Source organism: Talaromyces proteolyticus (assembly GCF_021365285.1).
Source record: "Talaromyces proteolyticus strain PMI_201 chromosome Unknown BGW36scaffold_2, whole genome shotgun sequence".
Taxonomy (NCBI): Eukaryota; Fungi; Ascomycota; class Eurotiomycetes; order Eurotiales; family Trichocomaceae; genus Talaromyces; species Talaromyces proteolyticus.
This window is the reverse complement of record NW_025764278.1, coordinates 243,501-258,136: the sequence shown is the minus strand read 5'-3', so window position 1 is coordinate 258,136 and position 14,636 is coordinate 243,501. Positions and strand designations below refer to the sequence as shown.

Sequence of the window (14,636 nt, the reverse complement as noted above, 5' to 3'; positions counted from 1 at the left end):
ACCATTGACCTGTCTTTGTTTATTAATGTTCACAAGAGGTACTCTTAGGTAAATAAGCGTCGACATCGAGGTATTTTAGACAGCAACCACGGATTCTCTCGATGTATCGGCTAATCTTTGTCAAAAGGTTCAGTAGTCGCTGGGTGGTAAGGTACATTTAAGAAGACGTGTAATAATAGGTGACAATGTTAGCTGGTGTAAAAGCAGTGACTTAACACTAGAGATTCTGTGGAAACAGCTTGGAAACGGTCACTATCTTATTGACCAAAGCAGCCACACTGGCACTATTCAGCACATCAAACAGAGTAATATCAGCCTTGAGGTTCGCCAAAACCCAACTCCGGATCTCGACAGCCATCAAAGAGTCCACTCCATAAGCATACAGTGGGCGGCTAGGATCGATGTCTTCAGCCGCAGTTTGTAAATCCTTGGCTAACCGTTCAGACACGATAGCCGTTATTAAGTTCAACGCCTCGTCCGTAGAGGAACACGAAGACAGCTGGGAAGCCAAAGATTGGGCCTCATTCAAAACTCCATCCCCAGACTCTTTTATACGATCTCTACCTATCTTCCTTAGCATCTGAAAGCGGTTGTCGTCAAAGTAGAAGGGCCGATCCAGTCCCTCGGCCTCCAGGATTCCTCCTGTTGGTAGACCACAAATGACCTGTGCAGGGACATCTGCCTGCCCGAAGCGCCCGGTCATTGCAGCCGTCATGAGTGCGTGAAACTTGGTTTCATCAACGCCCACCGCTTCCCATTTCTTTAGATTTGTTGTGCCACCTCTTTCGGCAATCAATCCAATGCCCACCATGAGGCCAAGATCAACACTTACGGCAGTAAGCCCATGGCGGCGTCGATAAGAGGCCAACGCGTCCTGGTAGGTATTCCCGGCTGCATAGTTAGCCTGGCTACGGTTTCCCACCACACCGGAAATCGAACTGAGCATGACGAAAAAGTCCAAGTCGCTTGGGAGTGATTGATGCAAGACCCAGGATCCCTGCACCTTGGGTCCTATTGCTTGCTGCCATTGCGAATGGGTCATTTTTTCATAAATCGAATCCTCCAACACTGCTGCACTCTGGATGACACCGCGGATAGGTGGTAAATCAACTGTGCATTGAGAGATTACTCTCTCCATCGATACAGCGTCTGATATATCACAAGCGTATATGTGGATGGAAACGCCAATAGATGCCATTTCCTCAATTAGAGGCTTCGCCGCACTAGATGCTAATCCCGACCGTGAGACAATAGCCAGGTGTCGTGCCCCTTTTGTTGCCAGCAGACGAACTAAGCTCCTTCCAAGTCCCCCGAGCCCACCAGCCAATAAATAGGTGGCTTTTGGATTGAGTATAAGTGGTGTTTTGACTCGAGGGGTGACTGGGATTTTATCGTGAGAGTTAATGGAGAGAAAAACCTTTCCATGCCTCGCATGAGAATGAAACTGCTCGTGAGCGTCTTCTAGGCTGCGTACAGTCAAGTGTTTGAGTGGGTTAAACGAGCGATATCGGAGCGTTGTAGTGACATCTCTAAGTATATTGGCAATCAAGGTGGTATCACCTTCTTGCATTATCCGATCGAAATTGAGGACTGAGTAAGATGCGTTTCTCCGATATGGTTGCATATCAAATGACGATTCCAGTGTTGCACTGGCAGAGCTCATATCTATAAATCTGCCCGTCGCTGCTACACATCGTAATAGCTGCTTCAACGTCTCAGGTGTCGCACTAGTACTTATGACAATGCCCACTCCCAAATCACCAGTGAGTGTAGAAATAGCAGCCGAAAGATCTGGATCACTGTCCGAGAAGATACAGTCTGGATCCACACCATAGCTTTGCACAAGCACTGAATGCTCCTCCTTGGTCGCCACTGTTACGAATAGGTTTGCCTTTCGGTGCTGGGCGAGTTGGACACATGCAACTCCAACAGCACAGCATGCCCCTTGCACGAGAACTCTTGTTCCAGCCTGAGCCAGTCCAATATTAACCAGGCCATGATACGCTGTTCCAATTGTAACTGGCCAAGAAGCGCCATCAGTGTACGGCACATTGTCCGGTAATATCTGACATAGGGACTCTTTGACATGTTCAATGATGCGTTGAGGCCCTAAGCCGACGGCACAAACACGGTCACCGATTTGATGATGCGTGCAGTTGCTGCCGACGGCCTTCACAATTCCACTAAACTCTTTTATAGAAACCAATCCATCGCTGAAAATAATCCAAATATTTAGTACAGATAGCATGGAATGAGTCCCATATGGAAATAAAATGACTTACTCGATACCAAAAGCTTTCACTTCTACTTCCACCTCATCCAAAGCCAGCTCTTTCTGACCCTGAGCGATATCGAAATACAGGGGGGATGAGCCAAACTGCATCAACTGTAGGTTTGCACGGATTTCGCCTACAGTGATATTTTCGAGAGTCGGTGTTCCATTGTCGATCCCATTCAGAAGACTGACTCCCTCGTCTACCTCCCATCGATTGATGCAGAGGTTTCCATCCACTTCAACAAATTCCCTGTCACTACCTGGCGCATCCAAGGTTTGTAAAATCCTATCCGCTGTTTCTCCAACTTCTAGGTGTGGCCTGTCCTCCAAGAGCAGATAGCTGAGATCTAAATTGGGGTTTTCGTTCCTCAGAGCACGCAAATAGCCGATTGCAGTCTGCTTGACGGGATTATCACCCATTGCAACCCAGACAAACCGTGAACTGGATAGAATGACCGCCTTCAGGAAATCAAACATCTCTGATGAGATTTCAGCAAGAATTGAATCATGACCCGCATCTAGAAGAGATATGATAGTGGCGCTACTTGGGGCACCTGTCACATCTGAAGGCGATTGAATCCTCCGTGACGTTTGGCCTCGTTGCGTAAAAAGTGTCTGTAGACTGCTGATTATCTCTTCTAGATGATCCGAAAGTTTAGCCGGTTCAATTATATAGACCTTAGATGCCGTAATTCCTGGTTCCATTTCTTTAGAATTCGCCTCTTTCGAGAATACGCTTAGGCCACTGAGAGATATAATCTTTTTCCATGCCCTATAATAAACATGGATTGTTAGAACGCCTGCATAATTCATCTTGTCTAAGAGAAATATTTCTCACCCTGAATGTGGCATTTCTTGCCCCCGCCCTGTAGCGATGAGTTTCCCTCCGGCACGTAGCCATTGCTGCACGTCTAGAATTAGAGATGACTCTTCCGAAGAGTTGTGAATTACTATCACATCGAATAACCTTTCCTTAAAAGTGGCGCCTATCGGCTCGTCATTTAGTAGCTGCAAGGCAATATGTTTATCGGAAATCCCTGGGTGCTCTATTTTCATTGCGTCTAAGATACCGGAGTCAGTGGTTGCCAACGTATAACTGGAAAATCGACAAGCTGTTGTATCTTGACCAGTACCTGCTCCTAGTCGAGACAGCAATGAACGTGTGAACACCACAGATCCGCCGATTTGGAGAATCGATAGGTCTGTGTTCTTGTGGATGATAAGATCCATGATCTATGAGGTATAGTTAGTAACGGAGTCGTAGGTGACAGAACGAGAGTGGAGAGAATAATGGGCAAAATAGACGCATGGTTCCAAGCAATCCCAACAGATATTCTACTTGAACAGCCACTTACCACAAAAAGTTGTTTTTCTATTACAGCTCCCTCGTTCACATCATCATAGTCAATCTCCGAGGACTTTGTAGTCACATAACAAGCTAAAAGCTCTTCTACCATCATATCGATATCTGGTTTCCAGATCAAGGTACCAAAAGGAGCATTTTTTCTATCAATGGTACCTTCATTTGTAGCCTTTCTTGAAGGAAGAATCCTGCAACGAATCCCTGTGACTTGGACTTTGGGCTCATCCCATTCCATATCTGACATGAAGATATCTGCCACAAGATCGCGCGGGTCCTTGTGGTAGTTACTGATTTTGCAAAATCCACTAAAACGCGAACCTGAACCAGACGGAAAATCGTGGAGAAAAAATTTAATGCTTTCAAATGCAATCGGAATAGCGGCATTGGAAACCCCCCCATCACCGAAGGCTGCAAACATGGAGTGAAAAATGACATCAAGAGTGGTGGGATGTATCAAATGGGGACTTTCTTCACACACTGGCATTGATGCTTTGGTATCGGGAATCTTTATCACGGTGCAGCAACGGTTCTTTCCACTAAGAATCTCATCAAGGTCCTGGAAAAGAGGTCCGTACTGCAGCCCTACTGAATTTGTCGAGGTATAAAAATCCTGGGTCTTGACTGTACGCGTGCACAACGCTTTGGATTGTATGTATTCTTGTTTCACAGCCTCTTTTATGATGTCCCTGGCCCTGGACCATGAATGATCAGTCATTGGACGATAGGTTATATAAATAGACCCAGATGACGTTTCCTGCAGATCGTTATCATTGAGCTGGCAGCTATAGACAGAAAAGTCCCACTCCCGTCTAGAGTCATTTTGCTTGACATTGGTCTTTCTCTCCCTTAACTGCAGTACCATCTCAGTCCCTGATTTCCCGCTATCCGGGATTACTATTGCCTTGTCCAGCTTCACGTCTTGAAGCACAATAGTGTCAACCACCCTATCCGAGTCTGCGATTTGTAATACGGCCTCGACAGCCATTGCAATAGTTCCTGATGCAGGATAGAGAATATCAGAGTGAATCACATGGTCTGCAACCCATGGCTGTTCGCTGATGCGGAGAATATTCCGCCACCGCGGTTCTTGTGCCGTACAATCAGGAACCAGCGCCCCCAGGAGATCGTGGCGGCCGTGTTTTCGAAAACGATAATTCTGACTGACTCGAGACTCACCCCAGTATCGTAGGGAATGATTCCAAGGGTAAGACGGTAAACTGACAAGGGGCCTATGCTTCTTTTCGTGGTACACATTGTTTACGGCTTGTATGGAAACAGGCACGCCATGAATGTAAAGTTCTCCGGCTACCTTCATCGCCGTTTTGACTGCATCCTCCCCACGTGTTAGGATACTCTGATATCCAACTGCTTCTAATCCATAATGTTGAATGATCTGGCGAAGAGGTCCTTTTAAAGCTCCGTGTGGCCCAATCTCCACTAAAAGATCAAATGCGGATTCTCCCTCCAGTCCGCCGCGGCGTCGGCGATGACGACGACTTGTGTCTGAGAGCAAAGTACCAACGGCATCCGAAAATAACACAGGTGAGACGAGGTTTTTAACCCAGTACTCGGGGCCGAGATCTGTATGATGTGCCACGAGATCGCCGGTGACACTAGATGCCATTTTGATCGCTGTAGTATCGGCATCCTTGTTAAACTCGGTTGATGTAATGCCCTGGAGCCGAGCTCGATACCTCTCTGATACTCGCAGCATATGGTGTGAGTGATATGCATTGTCAACTTGCAGCTTCCGACAAAAAACCTCGTCAGCAGCCAGTTTCTTATGTAGGTCATCAATTCCAATCTCATCGCCTGATATGGTGACAGACATAGGGGAATTAACACAAGCAACGACTATTTTGCCCCCTTCGACAGTTTTGATATACTCGTCGGCTGCGTCTCTAGAAAGACCAGCGGCCATCATGGCACCTTTTAGTGTATCTGGCAACTCCATGCTAAGCTCCGCGCATAGTTTGCCACGCCAGTATGCAATTGTCCATGCATCTTGACGAGACAACGCTCCATGACAAACGGCCGCAGCAATCTCACCACTAGAATGACCGACGACACCAGCAGGTTCGATATTCCACCATCTCAAGAGATCCATCAGGGCAATTTGAAGAATGGTACACATTGGTTGACTTATTTCTGCACGATGCATGTTTGATTTGCCGATGGGCTTTTGCAGCTCTTCGAGAACAGACCAGGTGCTGTCGTGTGCAGTTTGCAAGAACGAATCTGCTTCCGCGACGCTCGACTGGAATACGGGGTAGACCAACAGCTCAACTCCCATTTGTGCCCATTGAGCGCCTTGGCCTGTGAATACAAATGCAATTCGGGGCGGTTTGCTAGAGCGAAAGCAGTTCGTAGGTGACGATGTCAATGTTTGATAGATTTCAGTCATGCTAGAACCAGTTACATATGACTTCCACCCAAGTTTCGAGCGCCGATTGCTAAGTGTAAGAGCCAGGCGTTGGAGACTAGACTCTTCATCACCTTTCGCTTCTTGTTCTGGTAGAAACCTGTTTCGGGAACTTGCATAGTTAGCATATTGACTGTGTATTCGTCGCAATGCGGTTTCGTCTGCTGCGCTGAACACGAAAAGTAGTGTTTTCAAACCGTGTGACCGCTCAGTATGCTGCCTACATATATCTTCATGACAATCCTTCGTGCAGCCGTTCATGAAGACACTCCCGTCAACTCCATCTAGAATTGCATGGGCATTGGTGCCACCGTATCCGAATGAGTTGACGCTGGCTCTAAGCGTGCGACCAGCTGGCCACGGGGAGACTGAGGTTGGTACCTTTAGTTTCCACTTGTCGAAAGGGATTCGCCGGTTTGGTTTCTCAAAGTGAATATTAGGGACAATTGTACGGTTCTCCAACATCAAGATACATTTTATAACGCCTGCCAAGCCGGCGGCTCCTTCTAGATGCCCGATCTGCAAAATTATTTAGTACACAAGGAGTATCATATTGAACATACAAAATCTATAACTTACATTTGATTTAACTGAGCCCACGATGAGCTCGCTCCCAGGCTGGCGCTCTTTGCTAAGTGTATGGGCTACCGCAGCTAACTCCAATGGGTCCCCGACAGCGGTTCCCGTCCCCTTGAGATGCGTACATATCAGCAATGGGTCTCTTTTGTAGAAATAGGAATCCAAACTTACATGGGCTTCGAAAAAAGCAGTGTCTGCAAAGTCCAATCCGGCTGAAGCGTACGTCGAACGAATCAGGTCTCCCTGGGCGTCACTGTTCGGCAACGTAATACCAGCAGTATGACCGTCTTGGTTGACACCGGTGCTGCGAATTATAGCACGAATAGAGTCCCCATCTACAAGAGCGTCTTTCAGAGGTTTCAAAATGAGTGCTGCAATCCCTTCCCCGCGACCATACCCAGTCACTTCGTCGGCAAAGGACCGCGACAACCCATCCTTGGACGTCATGTGCAGATTCCCCAACCACATGGCCAAGTCCGGGCTCAAGATGAGGTTTGCACCACAAACCACGGCCATTTTTGCTTCTCCATCTCTCAGACTCTGGCATGCCAAATGCATACCGACCAAGCTCGACGAGCAAGCCGTGTCAAGAGTTAAACTTGGTCCGCGGAAATCATAGAACCACGAAACTCGATTCGACAACAATGAGAAACCTGTCCCAGTACCTGCATATTGGGGAGATGTCTCTGGGTCACGCATAAGCATTTCGTGAAAATCGCGAGTGAAACAGCCGACATAGCAACTGGTGGCACTACCCTGCAGGTTTTCGATAGGAAAGCCGCCGTTTTCGAGGGCTTCATACGTCACTTCGAGGAGCATCCGCGCCGTAGGGTCCATTGCCATGGCCTCCTGGGCGGTTATGTTGAAGAATGGTGCGTCAAAGGCAGCCAAGTCATGTTCGATGAAGTGGCCTCCAGGGGCATTGAGTGTATTGAGCTTGTCAGAAGGGTGATGAAAGGCATCGGCGTTGTATCGAGATGAAGGTGGTTTTGAGAATGCGGCTATGCTTAATGTCAATATCCTCTGTCTTTGTTTTGACAAAAGGAAAACTCACATTTTTTGCTTCTTAATAATTCCCAGAAGTTAGCAGCATTGGAGGCACTTCCGGGGAAACGGCAGGCCAGGCCAACAACGGCGATGGGACAGCGTTCTCCCATATTAACCCTAATCCTAACCCTAATTTACCAACAGCAAAGGTCGACCAAATAATATAAAGAATCAAGCTACCATCATTGCCTTTTAATACTTCGAAAAGATGACCCCTTTTATTTTTGAAAATACCCACAAGGGAAACTTTACAACTCAATCCGGCTGTCATCATGCTCTGAACACAATATTATTACGACCCGTTGGTTGCTTCCACAGAATGAAACCAAGCTACGTCCGTCCGGTATCGTGCAACGCAAGCCCAAAAATTCGATGACATACACCGTGGTCCTGGTGTCAGACAAGGCCGCCTCTTAGCATGACCACGTCACAAATTAAATGTAGCTAAGTAGTACTTATCAGCAAGTCGAGTCATATTCCTGCAGGATCGTTTTTCCTCGGCTTTAATCTCCTTCTTTTGATTGAGTAGTTTAGCACTAGCTTGGACAATTATCCTTTCCTGATTCCGATTCGACACAATTTCAGCTCGTTGTACTTGGTCTATGAAATTTTTTCTGCAGGTATTACCATTAAAAACCAATGCACCATAAATTTGACTTATTTGCGGTCTAGGAAATAGCCTACGTAGTATCCTATGGTTGTTGACTCGGAAGTAGAATGATCTTGGCTGCTCGAGCTTAAAGTGAGAGAACGCTGAGATGAGTTCATCGCAAATTCTCCATAAAGGAAAATACTGGTTCGATACAGTGAAGACGGAAATAATGCGCTTCTTGTGTCTTCACGGACGAGGCACAAACGCCGATATCTTCGAGTCACAGCTCGGTAGGTCCGATAATTTGATCTTGTTTTCTTGACTACTATTTTTTTGTATAAATTAAATCTTCACTGACAGAATCAGCCGCACTACATAGCAGAATCTCCTCTGAGCATACGTTTGACTTTATTGACGCCGAATTCGATTGTCCTCCGGCTCCGGGCATTGGGGACCTTTTTGCCCCTCCCTACCTTTGCTGGTACTCCCAGTTTGACCCTACACACATCCAAACTGCGCACGATTATATTAGATCGACAATCGAAGAAGACGGTCCCTATGACGGAGTGATTGGGTTTTCCGAAGGAGCCGCCCTCGCGGCAAGCTTTTTGATCAGCTTGCAACACAGAAACGATGAATCCGGGGGAAACCAGACAGACTTGCTGTTCAAAGTCGCTATATTCTTCAACAGCGCAATAGTCCTCTCGCCGTCGAAAACTCTAGGAAGTAATATCACACAATGGATCGCCAAGAGTAGGGCCCAACTTATCGAGTTTATCCACTGTAATCCCAAGGAGTTCGAAAAGCTCCCCGACACCTTTGGCTTTACGTCTATTTGCTTATCGTCGTTCAAAAGCCGAATTGCGATACCTACCCTGCATGTCATTGGGGAAAGAGATGGGTTTGTAGACGACGCGCGGCAGCTAGTGGAGTTTTGTTGTAAGCAGACAGCTGAGGTTTTTGTTCACAGTGGGGGACACGAGCTTCCCCGTGACGAGGCAACATTGGATCGATTTGCTACGCGCTTTGAAGCAGTGATTGCGTTGGCTGCAGTTGTTTGATAGATCAAAGATGGATGCGTGGATAAAAACAATTCAGTCAAATACTAAAACCCAGCATTGTGGCATGACTAGCCTTACACACCCCGTTAGAAAATAGGCAATTTTAGGAGAATAATTGGAAAATAAAGACATTGGGCGTTTGATTAGCTTCTACCTAGGGAGCTGAAAAAACGCACTTATTGGAACTTTTTGCACTCAGCCAGCCACAACGAGCGGTTGCAAGGGCTTTATTTCCGACGTCGATGCTAAGGACATTTAGAGGAAATGTTTCCGAGCACTTTGCCTTTCAAATGCAGCCTTGTATGCATGTAGCCATTTAATTGGCTCACACTGCATGCCGAAATTCCATCGGTGGCTCTAAATAATGTAAAATAAAAATTTCAGATCCATATTTCGAATAATACCTGCAGTAGTGTAATGCAACCAGTGAGCTCATAGCATGCATAAAACGTACCATTCATTTGATGAATATCTATCTAGTCGAGGCCGCCTACGAGTTGCGCAAATTGAAATACCACTTATTTTCAAAAATAAAAAATCAGTAAAAAGATTTACCCAAATTGAAAAAGAAAATGGGCAAAGGCGACTCCCAGTCCGACAGTCAACAGCTCCTGCCAGTGGTTCTTAAAAACCGAGCACAACAAAACCCGCAGGGTGCCTGGGCTCAATTTCCTGTGTCTGATCAGACATATGCCTCTGGTCTTCAAACCGCGACAAACTGGCAGGTTAACCATGCCGTTAACCGAGTGGCATGGCTGTTAGATGACTGGTTTGGAGCAAGCTCTGACTTTGAGACACTCGCATATATCGGCCCGTTTGATTTAAGATATTATATCATTGTGATCGCTGCTATAAAAGTGGGATATAAAGTGAGTGTGCTACATACTAGGCAGTTAGGAATGGTTTCCAGAAAACTTATGAAACGATAATAGACATTTTTACCGTCCCCCCGTAACAGCAAAGTCGCTCAATTGCATCTGATCCAGCAGTTAAAATGCACAAAACTGGTGACTGCAGATCCTCAGCCCGCTGCGGTTAATATGGTGTTGGAAGAGCTTCCGATGGCAACAGCTCATATCCCTTCTCTTCGAGAACTACTAAATAATCATGACGAACATGATGAGAGAGAATACCCATATGAAAAGTCCTATGATGAAGCGAATGACGAACCAATATTTATTCTCCATACCTCTGGTTCAACTGGGATCCCCAAACCATTGATATACACACACCGGTTCATCACTCGCACCGTCAATGTGACAGCACTGGCCGCGCCAGTTGGGTTTCGAAGCGGCAATGACAATATACGGACAGGACACTGGTTTACATTTCTCGCTCCATTCCATATCTCTGGCATGGGCTTTGGACTGATGGTTGCCGCTTTCAATGACTGTGTCCCTGTATTTCCGCTGCCCGGCCAGCCGCTGACGACAGCGCAGTTTGTCGACGCTGTCAAGCATGTTGACATGGACTGGGCATTTGTTCTACCCTTTATTCTTGAGGATCTGAGCAAAGACCCCATGGCGCTCGAGTTGGTCTCTCGCAAACTAAGCCATTTGTATTTTGCTGGCGGAAGCGTACCGCAAGCGGCTGGCAATATTGTTACTTCGAAGATCCCGGTTTATCAAACAACTGGTTCAAGTGAAATGAGCTTGCTGAGCCAAATCCATTCCTTTGAGGGAAGCAGCAGCCGCTTGAGAGACGACTGGGCATATATTCATCTGCACCCAACACTTAATGCGGAGTATCGACACCACTATGGAGATTTGTATGAGATGGTAATAGTTAAAAGTCCCGAGAGTGAAGAGTTTCAGCCCATATTTCTCCATTTTCCGGATCGAGAGGAGTATGAAACTAGGGACCTCCTCAGTCCACATCCAACTGTGCCCGGCATGTGGCGGTATCGTGGTCGTAAGGATGATATTATTGTTTTCTTGAACGGCGAAAAGACGAACCCAATATCTTTTGAACAAGAGGTTTCGAGACATCCCGAGGTGCGTTCGGCATTGGTGGCAGGCTCTCAGCGATTTGAAGCATGTTTGCTAGTTGAGCTTCACCAAGGAGAGTCACTCTCGAAGAAGGACCTGGAAAAGGTTGTCAATAGCATCTGGCCTGCTGTCCAGACAGCAAACAGTGAATGCCCAGCTCATGCGCGTGTTTCAAAAGCAAATATCCTTGTTGTAAACCCATCAAAACCCATGGCACGTGCGGCCAAAGGAACTGTTCAACGAGCAGCAACATTAGCTCTTTACGAAGAGGAGATTAACAAGCTCTATGCTGAAAAGGATTTTGATAACTCATTATTAACCGGCGGTAGATTCGCGGCAGTTGACAAGACAAACCTAGGTGCGGTGTCTAGAGCTGTACGAGAGCTTGTGTATGAGGTTACGCAATGGGAAATCAGCTTTACCGACGAAGCTGATTTCTTTTCATTGGGAATGGACTCTCTTCACGTACTGCAACTTGGTCGCCAGCTAAACATGCCACCGAGTACTATCTATAACAACCCGTCAGTCAATTTGCTATCCAAGGCAGCCATGTCGCAGCCTATCGACCAACCTCGGCGTACCGAGGCTATCACTAGTCTATTGCAACATTATGAGAAGCAGATTGACAATCTAACTGCTACCGCCGAATCCGATAGGCTTGGATATAATAAAAACCAACCCAATCCAAATGAAGGGGCAGTCGTCGCTCTAACCGGCTCAACCGGGGCGGTTGGATCATATATCCTGCAAAAGCTGCTCCAAAGCGATGGCGTCACGCATGTGTACTGTCTCAACCGCGCAGCCGATTCCAAGACCCTTCAACACGCGCGAAATATTCAACGACGCATCAAAATGGAATTATCATGTAACCGAGTGACATTTCTACAAGTAGATCTGGCTCAGCCTAACTTTGCCATCCACGACACTGATCTGTATCTTAAAATGCAGAGAACCGTCACCCATTTTATCCATAATGCCTGGCCGGTCAATTTCAACCAAACATTGCAGTCTTTCCGACCAAGTTTGGATGGGGTTTTGGGACTCATCTCCTTTGCAGCACGAGCAAGCTGCTTAGTGTCCACTTTGTATCTGTCTTCAATCAGTGCCGTGTCAAACTATCACCTCATTGCCGGTACTGAGGATGATAATAATTTGATCCCTGAGGAAATCATCGACAACCCCATATCCCCCGCGGCGATGGGGTACGGTGAAAGTAAGTACTTAGCGGAGAGGATCCTGGATTATGCGTCGGAAAAGTTACAGTTGAAAAATTTTGGTATTGCCCGAGTGGGACAGATCGCAGGGACATCTTCACCAGAGCAGGGTCCTGCTCACGGATGGAATCGCCACGAGTGGCTACCTAGTCTGGTCATTAGCTCTCGATATCTCAATGCTATTCCGGAATCACTTGGATCCAAAAAAAATGAAGATGTGACAGGTGTCTTGGATCGTATTGATTGGGTTCCTATTGACCATCTTGCATCGCTACTTGTCGAGATTTTGTTCAGTTCTGGGATGGACGCTGAAGATTCGCCGGGTGCTCGCGTTTTCCATCCCATTAATCCTAATTGGATCAGCTGGCAAAGTCTAGTTCCGACCGTGGTGGCAGCATTGAAGGAAACATCATTGACAGAGGAGATCAAGGTGGTCAAGTATGAGGAATGGCTGGCCCTTCTTCAATTCACTGCAACGGCCACAAAAGATCTGGGTGAAAGCAGCAGTCATATACTCAGGGAAAATCCCGCGGTCAAGCTGTTGGAATTTTATCAAAGTATCGCCCTAAATGCCGATGCCAAACCAAAGCCCTTGGAGCTTACGCAGACGTTGGAGAAATGCCCCTCGTTGCAAAAGTTGGGAGCCATTCGGTCGGAATGGCTTTGCGGATGGATCAAGGACTGGATTCTTGTAATGGATTAGGGCAGTGAGACCGTAGTCATATGGATTTGTAAGGTCAATAGGTACGTATAATAATGGTAATTATTGGCTACCCTATATACTGGTAATTAGATATGTTTAGTCCTGTAGATCCATGCTTTTGGTTATATGTATATTCAAATCACGTAATCGGTCTATTGCGGCGCTCGAACTTGTTAGGGGTGAGGATCATAGAAAGAATTACTCACCACAACATGATGACCCTGATTTCCGAATGCAATTGCGGCGGAGGGACCCCATTGACCAACACGTTTAATGGTAGTGCATTAGAATCGGATTTATTCTTCATAACGGCCATCCTAAATTCTTTTCAAATTTTTTTTATGTATCTGCTGATAGCTTCGCTCCTTGCTGGGGCGATTGAAAAACTAGGATATATTGCATTGAATTTTCCACAACCCAAAATAGGATCTTTTGTCCCTCTTTGCCAGGCATCTACGGGAATAATGCAAATAGTCTTGAATTAAATGTTAAACCACGGCCTAATGTACCTTTTCTAGTAAGCCCAGTTGATAAGCTCGACCTTTTGAACAGTCGTCTAGATAGTTCCGTATATCCGATAGTGACAAAGATAAATGACGTGAGCGCTCGCATGAGTAAAGTGGAAGAAGTCAAATCCTGAAATTTCTAATTACCATACCTTATTTCACGACAGTAGAATTAAGCATAATTATAAGCTATTTCCCTACTGTTACTATATATATGTAGTATAAATACGGAACCCGCGTGTTGTGATAGGGATTTTGCCCAGGGAAAGAGGCTTAAGTCTGCAGATTATGGCAGCCAAGAAACTCTGGAAAGTTAGTGTACCTTTCTTAAGATTGGCTAATTACTGCTAGCAAATGAAACTAACATTGATCTATACAATTGCGGGGCTAAAATGGTTATATCACATTTCATTGGATTAACATGACCCTGATCGCAAAGCATTCCTCTTGCGGATAGCCCGGCAGATGAGAGAATTGCACGGCCTAGACTGGTGGCTATGCATACGAAAATTGGTCAATTACGAGCAAAAATACATAGAAAGAGAGTAGCTATCGAATTCTTTCTCTTTAGTTTTGCACTTAGAAGTGCGTTAGACTTTGGAAGTGATGACCATTTGGCGATACGGCTAGATTTCAATAACAATATAGTGGGATTCACCAAAGCTTGAGCTGACATCTAGTGGGAAATCATGCTGAAACTCTGTGGATATCTTTGTTAAAGTAGATTGACTACAATTCTCATTATCGACTCGATTTAAGTCTAGAAAGACATAAATTTCACGCTTTTTTAACCCTGTATCGTTAGAAGTAAAACGTTCATAACGGAATTTCCCATGGAAACGGTGCACACGAAAGTGATCTCGAGATCTAGAAATATTTCCTCCTA

At 46.0% G+C, this 14,636-nt stretch overlaps 3 protein-coding genes across 3 annotated transcripts; 2 read left to right on the top strand and 1 right to left on the bottom strand.

Moving 5' to 3' along the window:
• Positions 1-217: 217 nt before the first annotated feature.
• On the bottom strand, positions 218-7,796 carry BGW36DRAFT_422685 (uncharacterized protein; the record flags this gene model as incomplete). The annotated part of the gene is made up of 7 exons (XM_046219741.1): positions 218-2,213; positions 2,283-3,047; positions 3,114-3,508; positions 3,631-6,579; positions 6,640-6,750; positions 6,811-7,640; positions 7,694-7,796. 7 exons carry the CDS (start codon positions 7,794-7,796, stop codon positions 218-220), a joined length of 7,149 nt encoding a protein of 2,382 aa, XP_046076129.1.
• Positions 7,797-8,507: 711 nt separating this feature from the next.
• On the top strand, positions 8,508-9,339 carry BGW36DRAFT_443122 (EF-hand calcium-binding domain protein; the record flags this gene model as incomplete). Its single annotated transcript, XM_046221602.1, has 2 exons — positions 8,508-8,568; positions 8,645-9,339. 2 exons carry the CDS (start codon positions 8,508-8,510, stop codon positions 9,337-9,339), a joined length of 756 nt encoding a protein of 251 aa, XP_046076128.1.
• Positions 9,340-9,911: 572 nt separating this feature from the next.
• On the top strand, positions 9,912-13,244 carry BGW36DRAFT_393546 (putative AMP dependent ligase/synthetase; the record flags this gene model as incomplete). Its single annotated transcript, XM_046217822.1, has 4 exons — positions 9,912-10,208; positions 10,272-11,723; positions 11,758-11,792; positions 11,831-13,244. The coding sequence occupies 4 exons, from the start codon at positions 9,912-9,914 to the stop codon at positions 13,242-13,244; spliced, it is 3,198 nt and encodes a 1,065-aa protein (XP_046076127.1).
• Between the last annotated feature and the right edge of the window lie 1,392 nt (positions 13,245-14,636).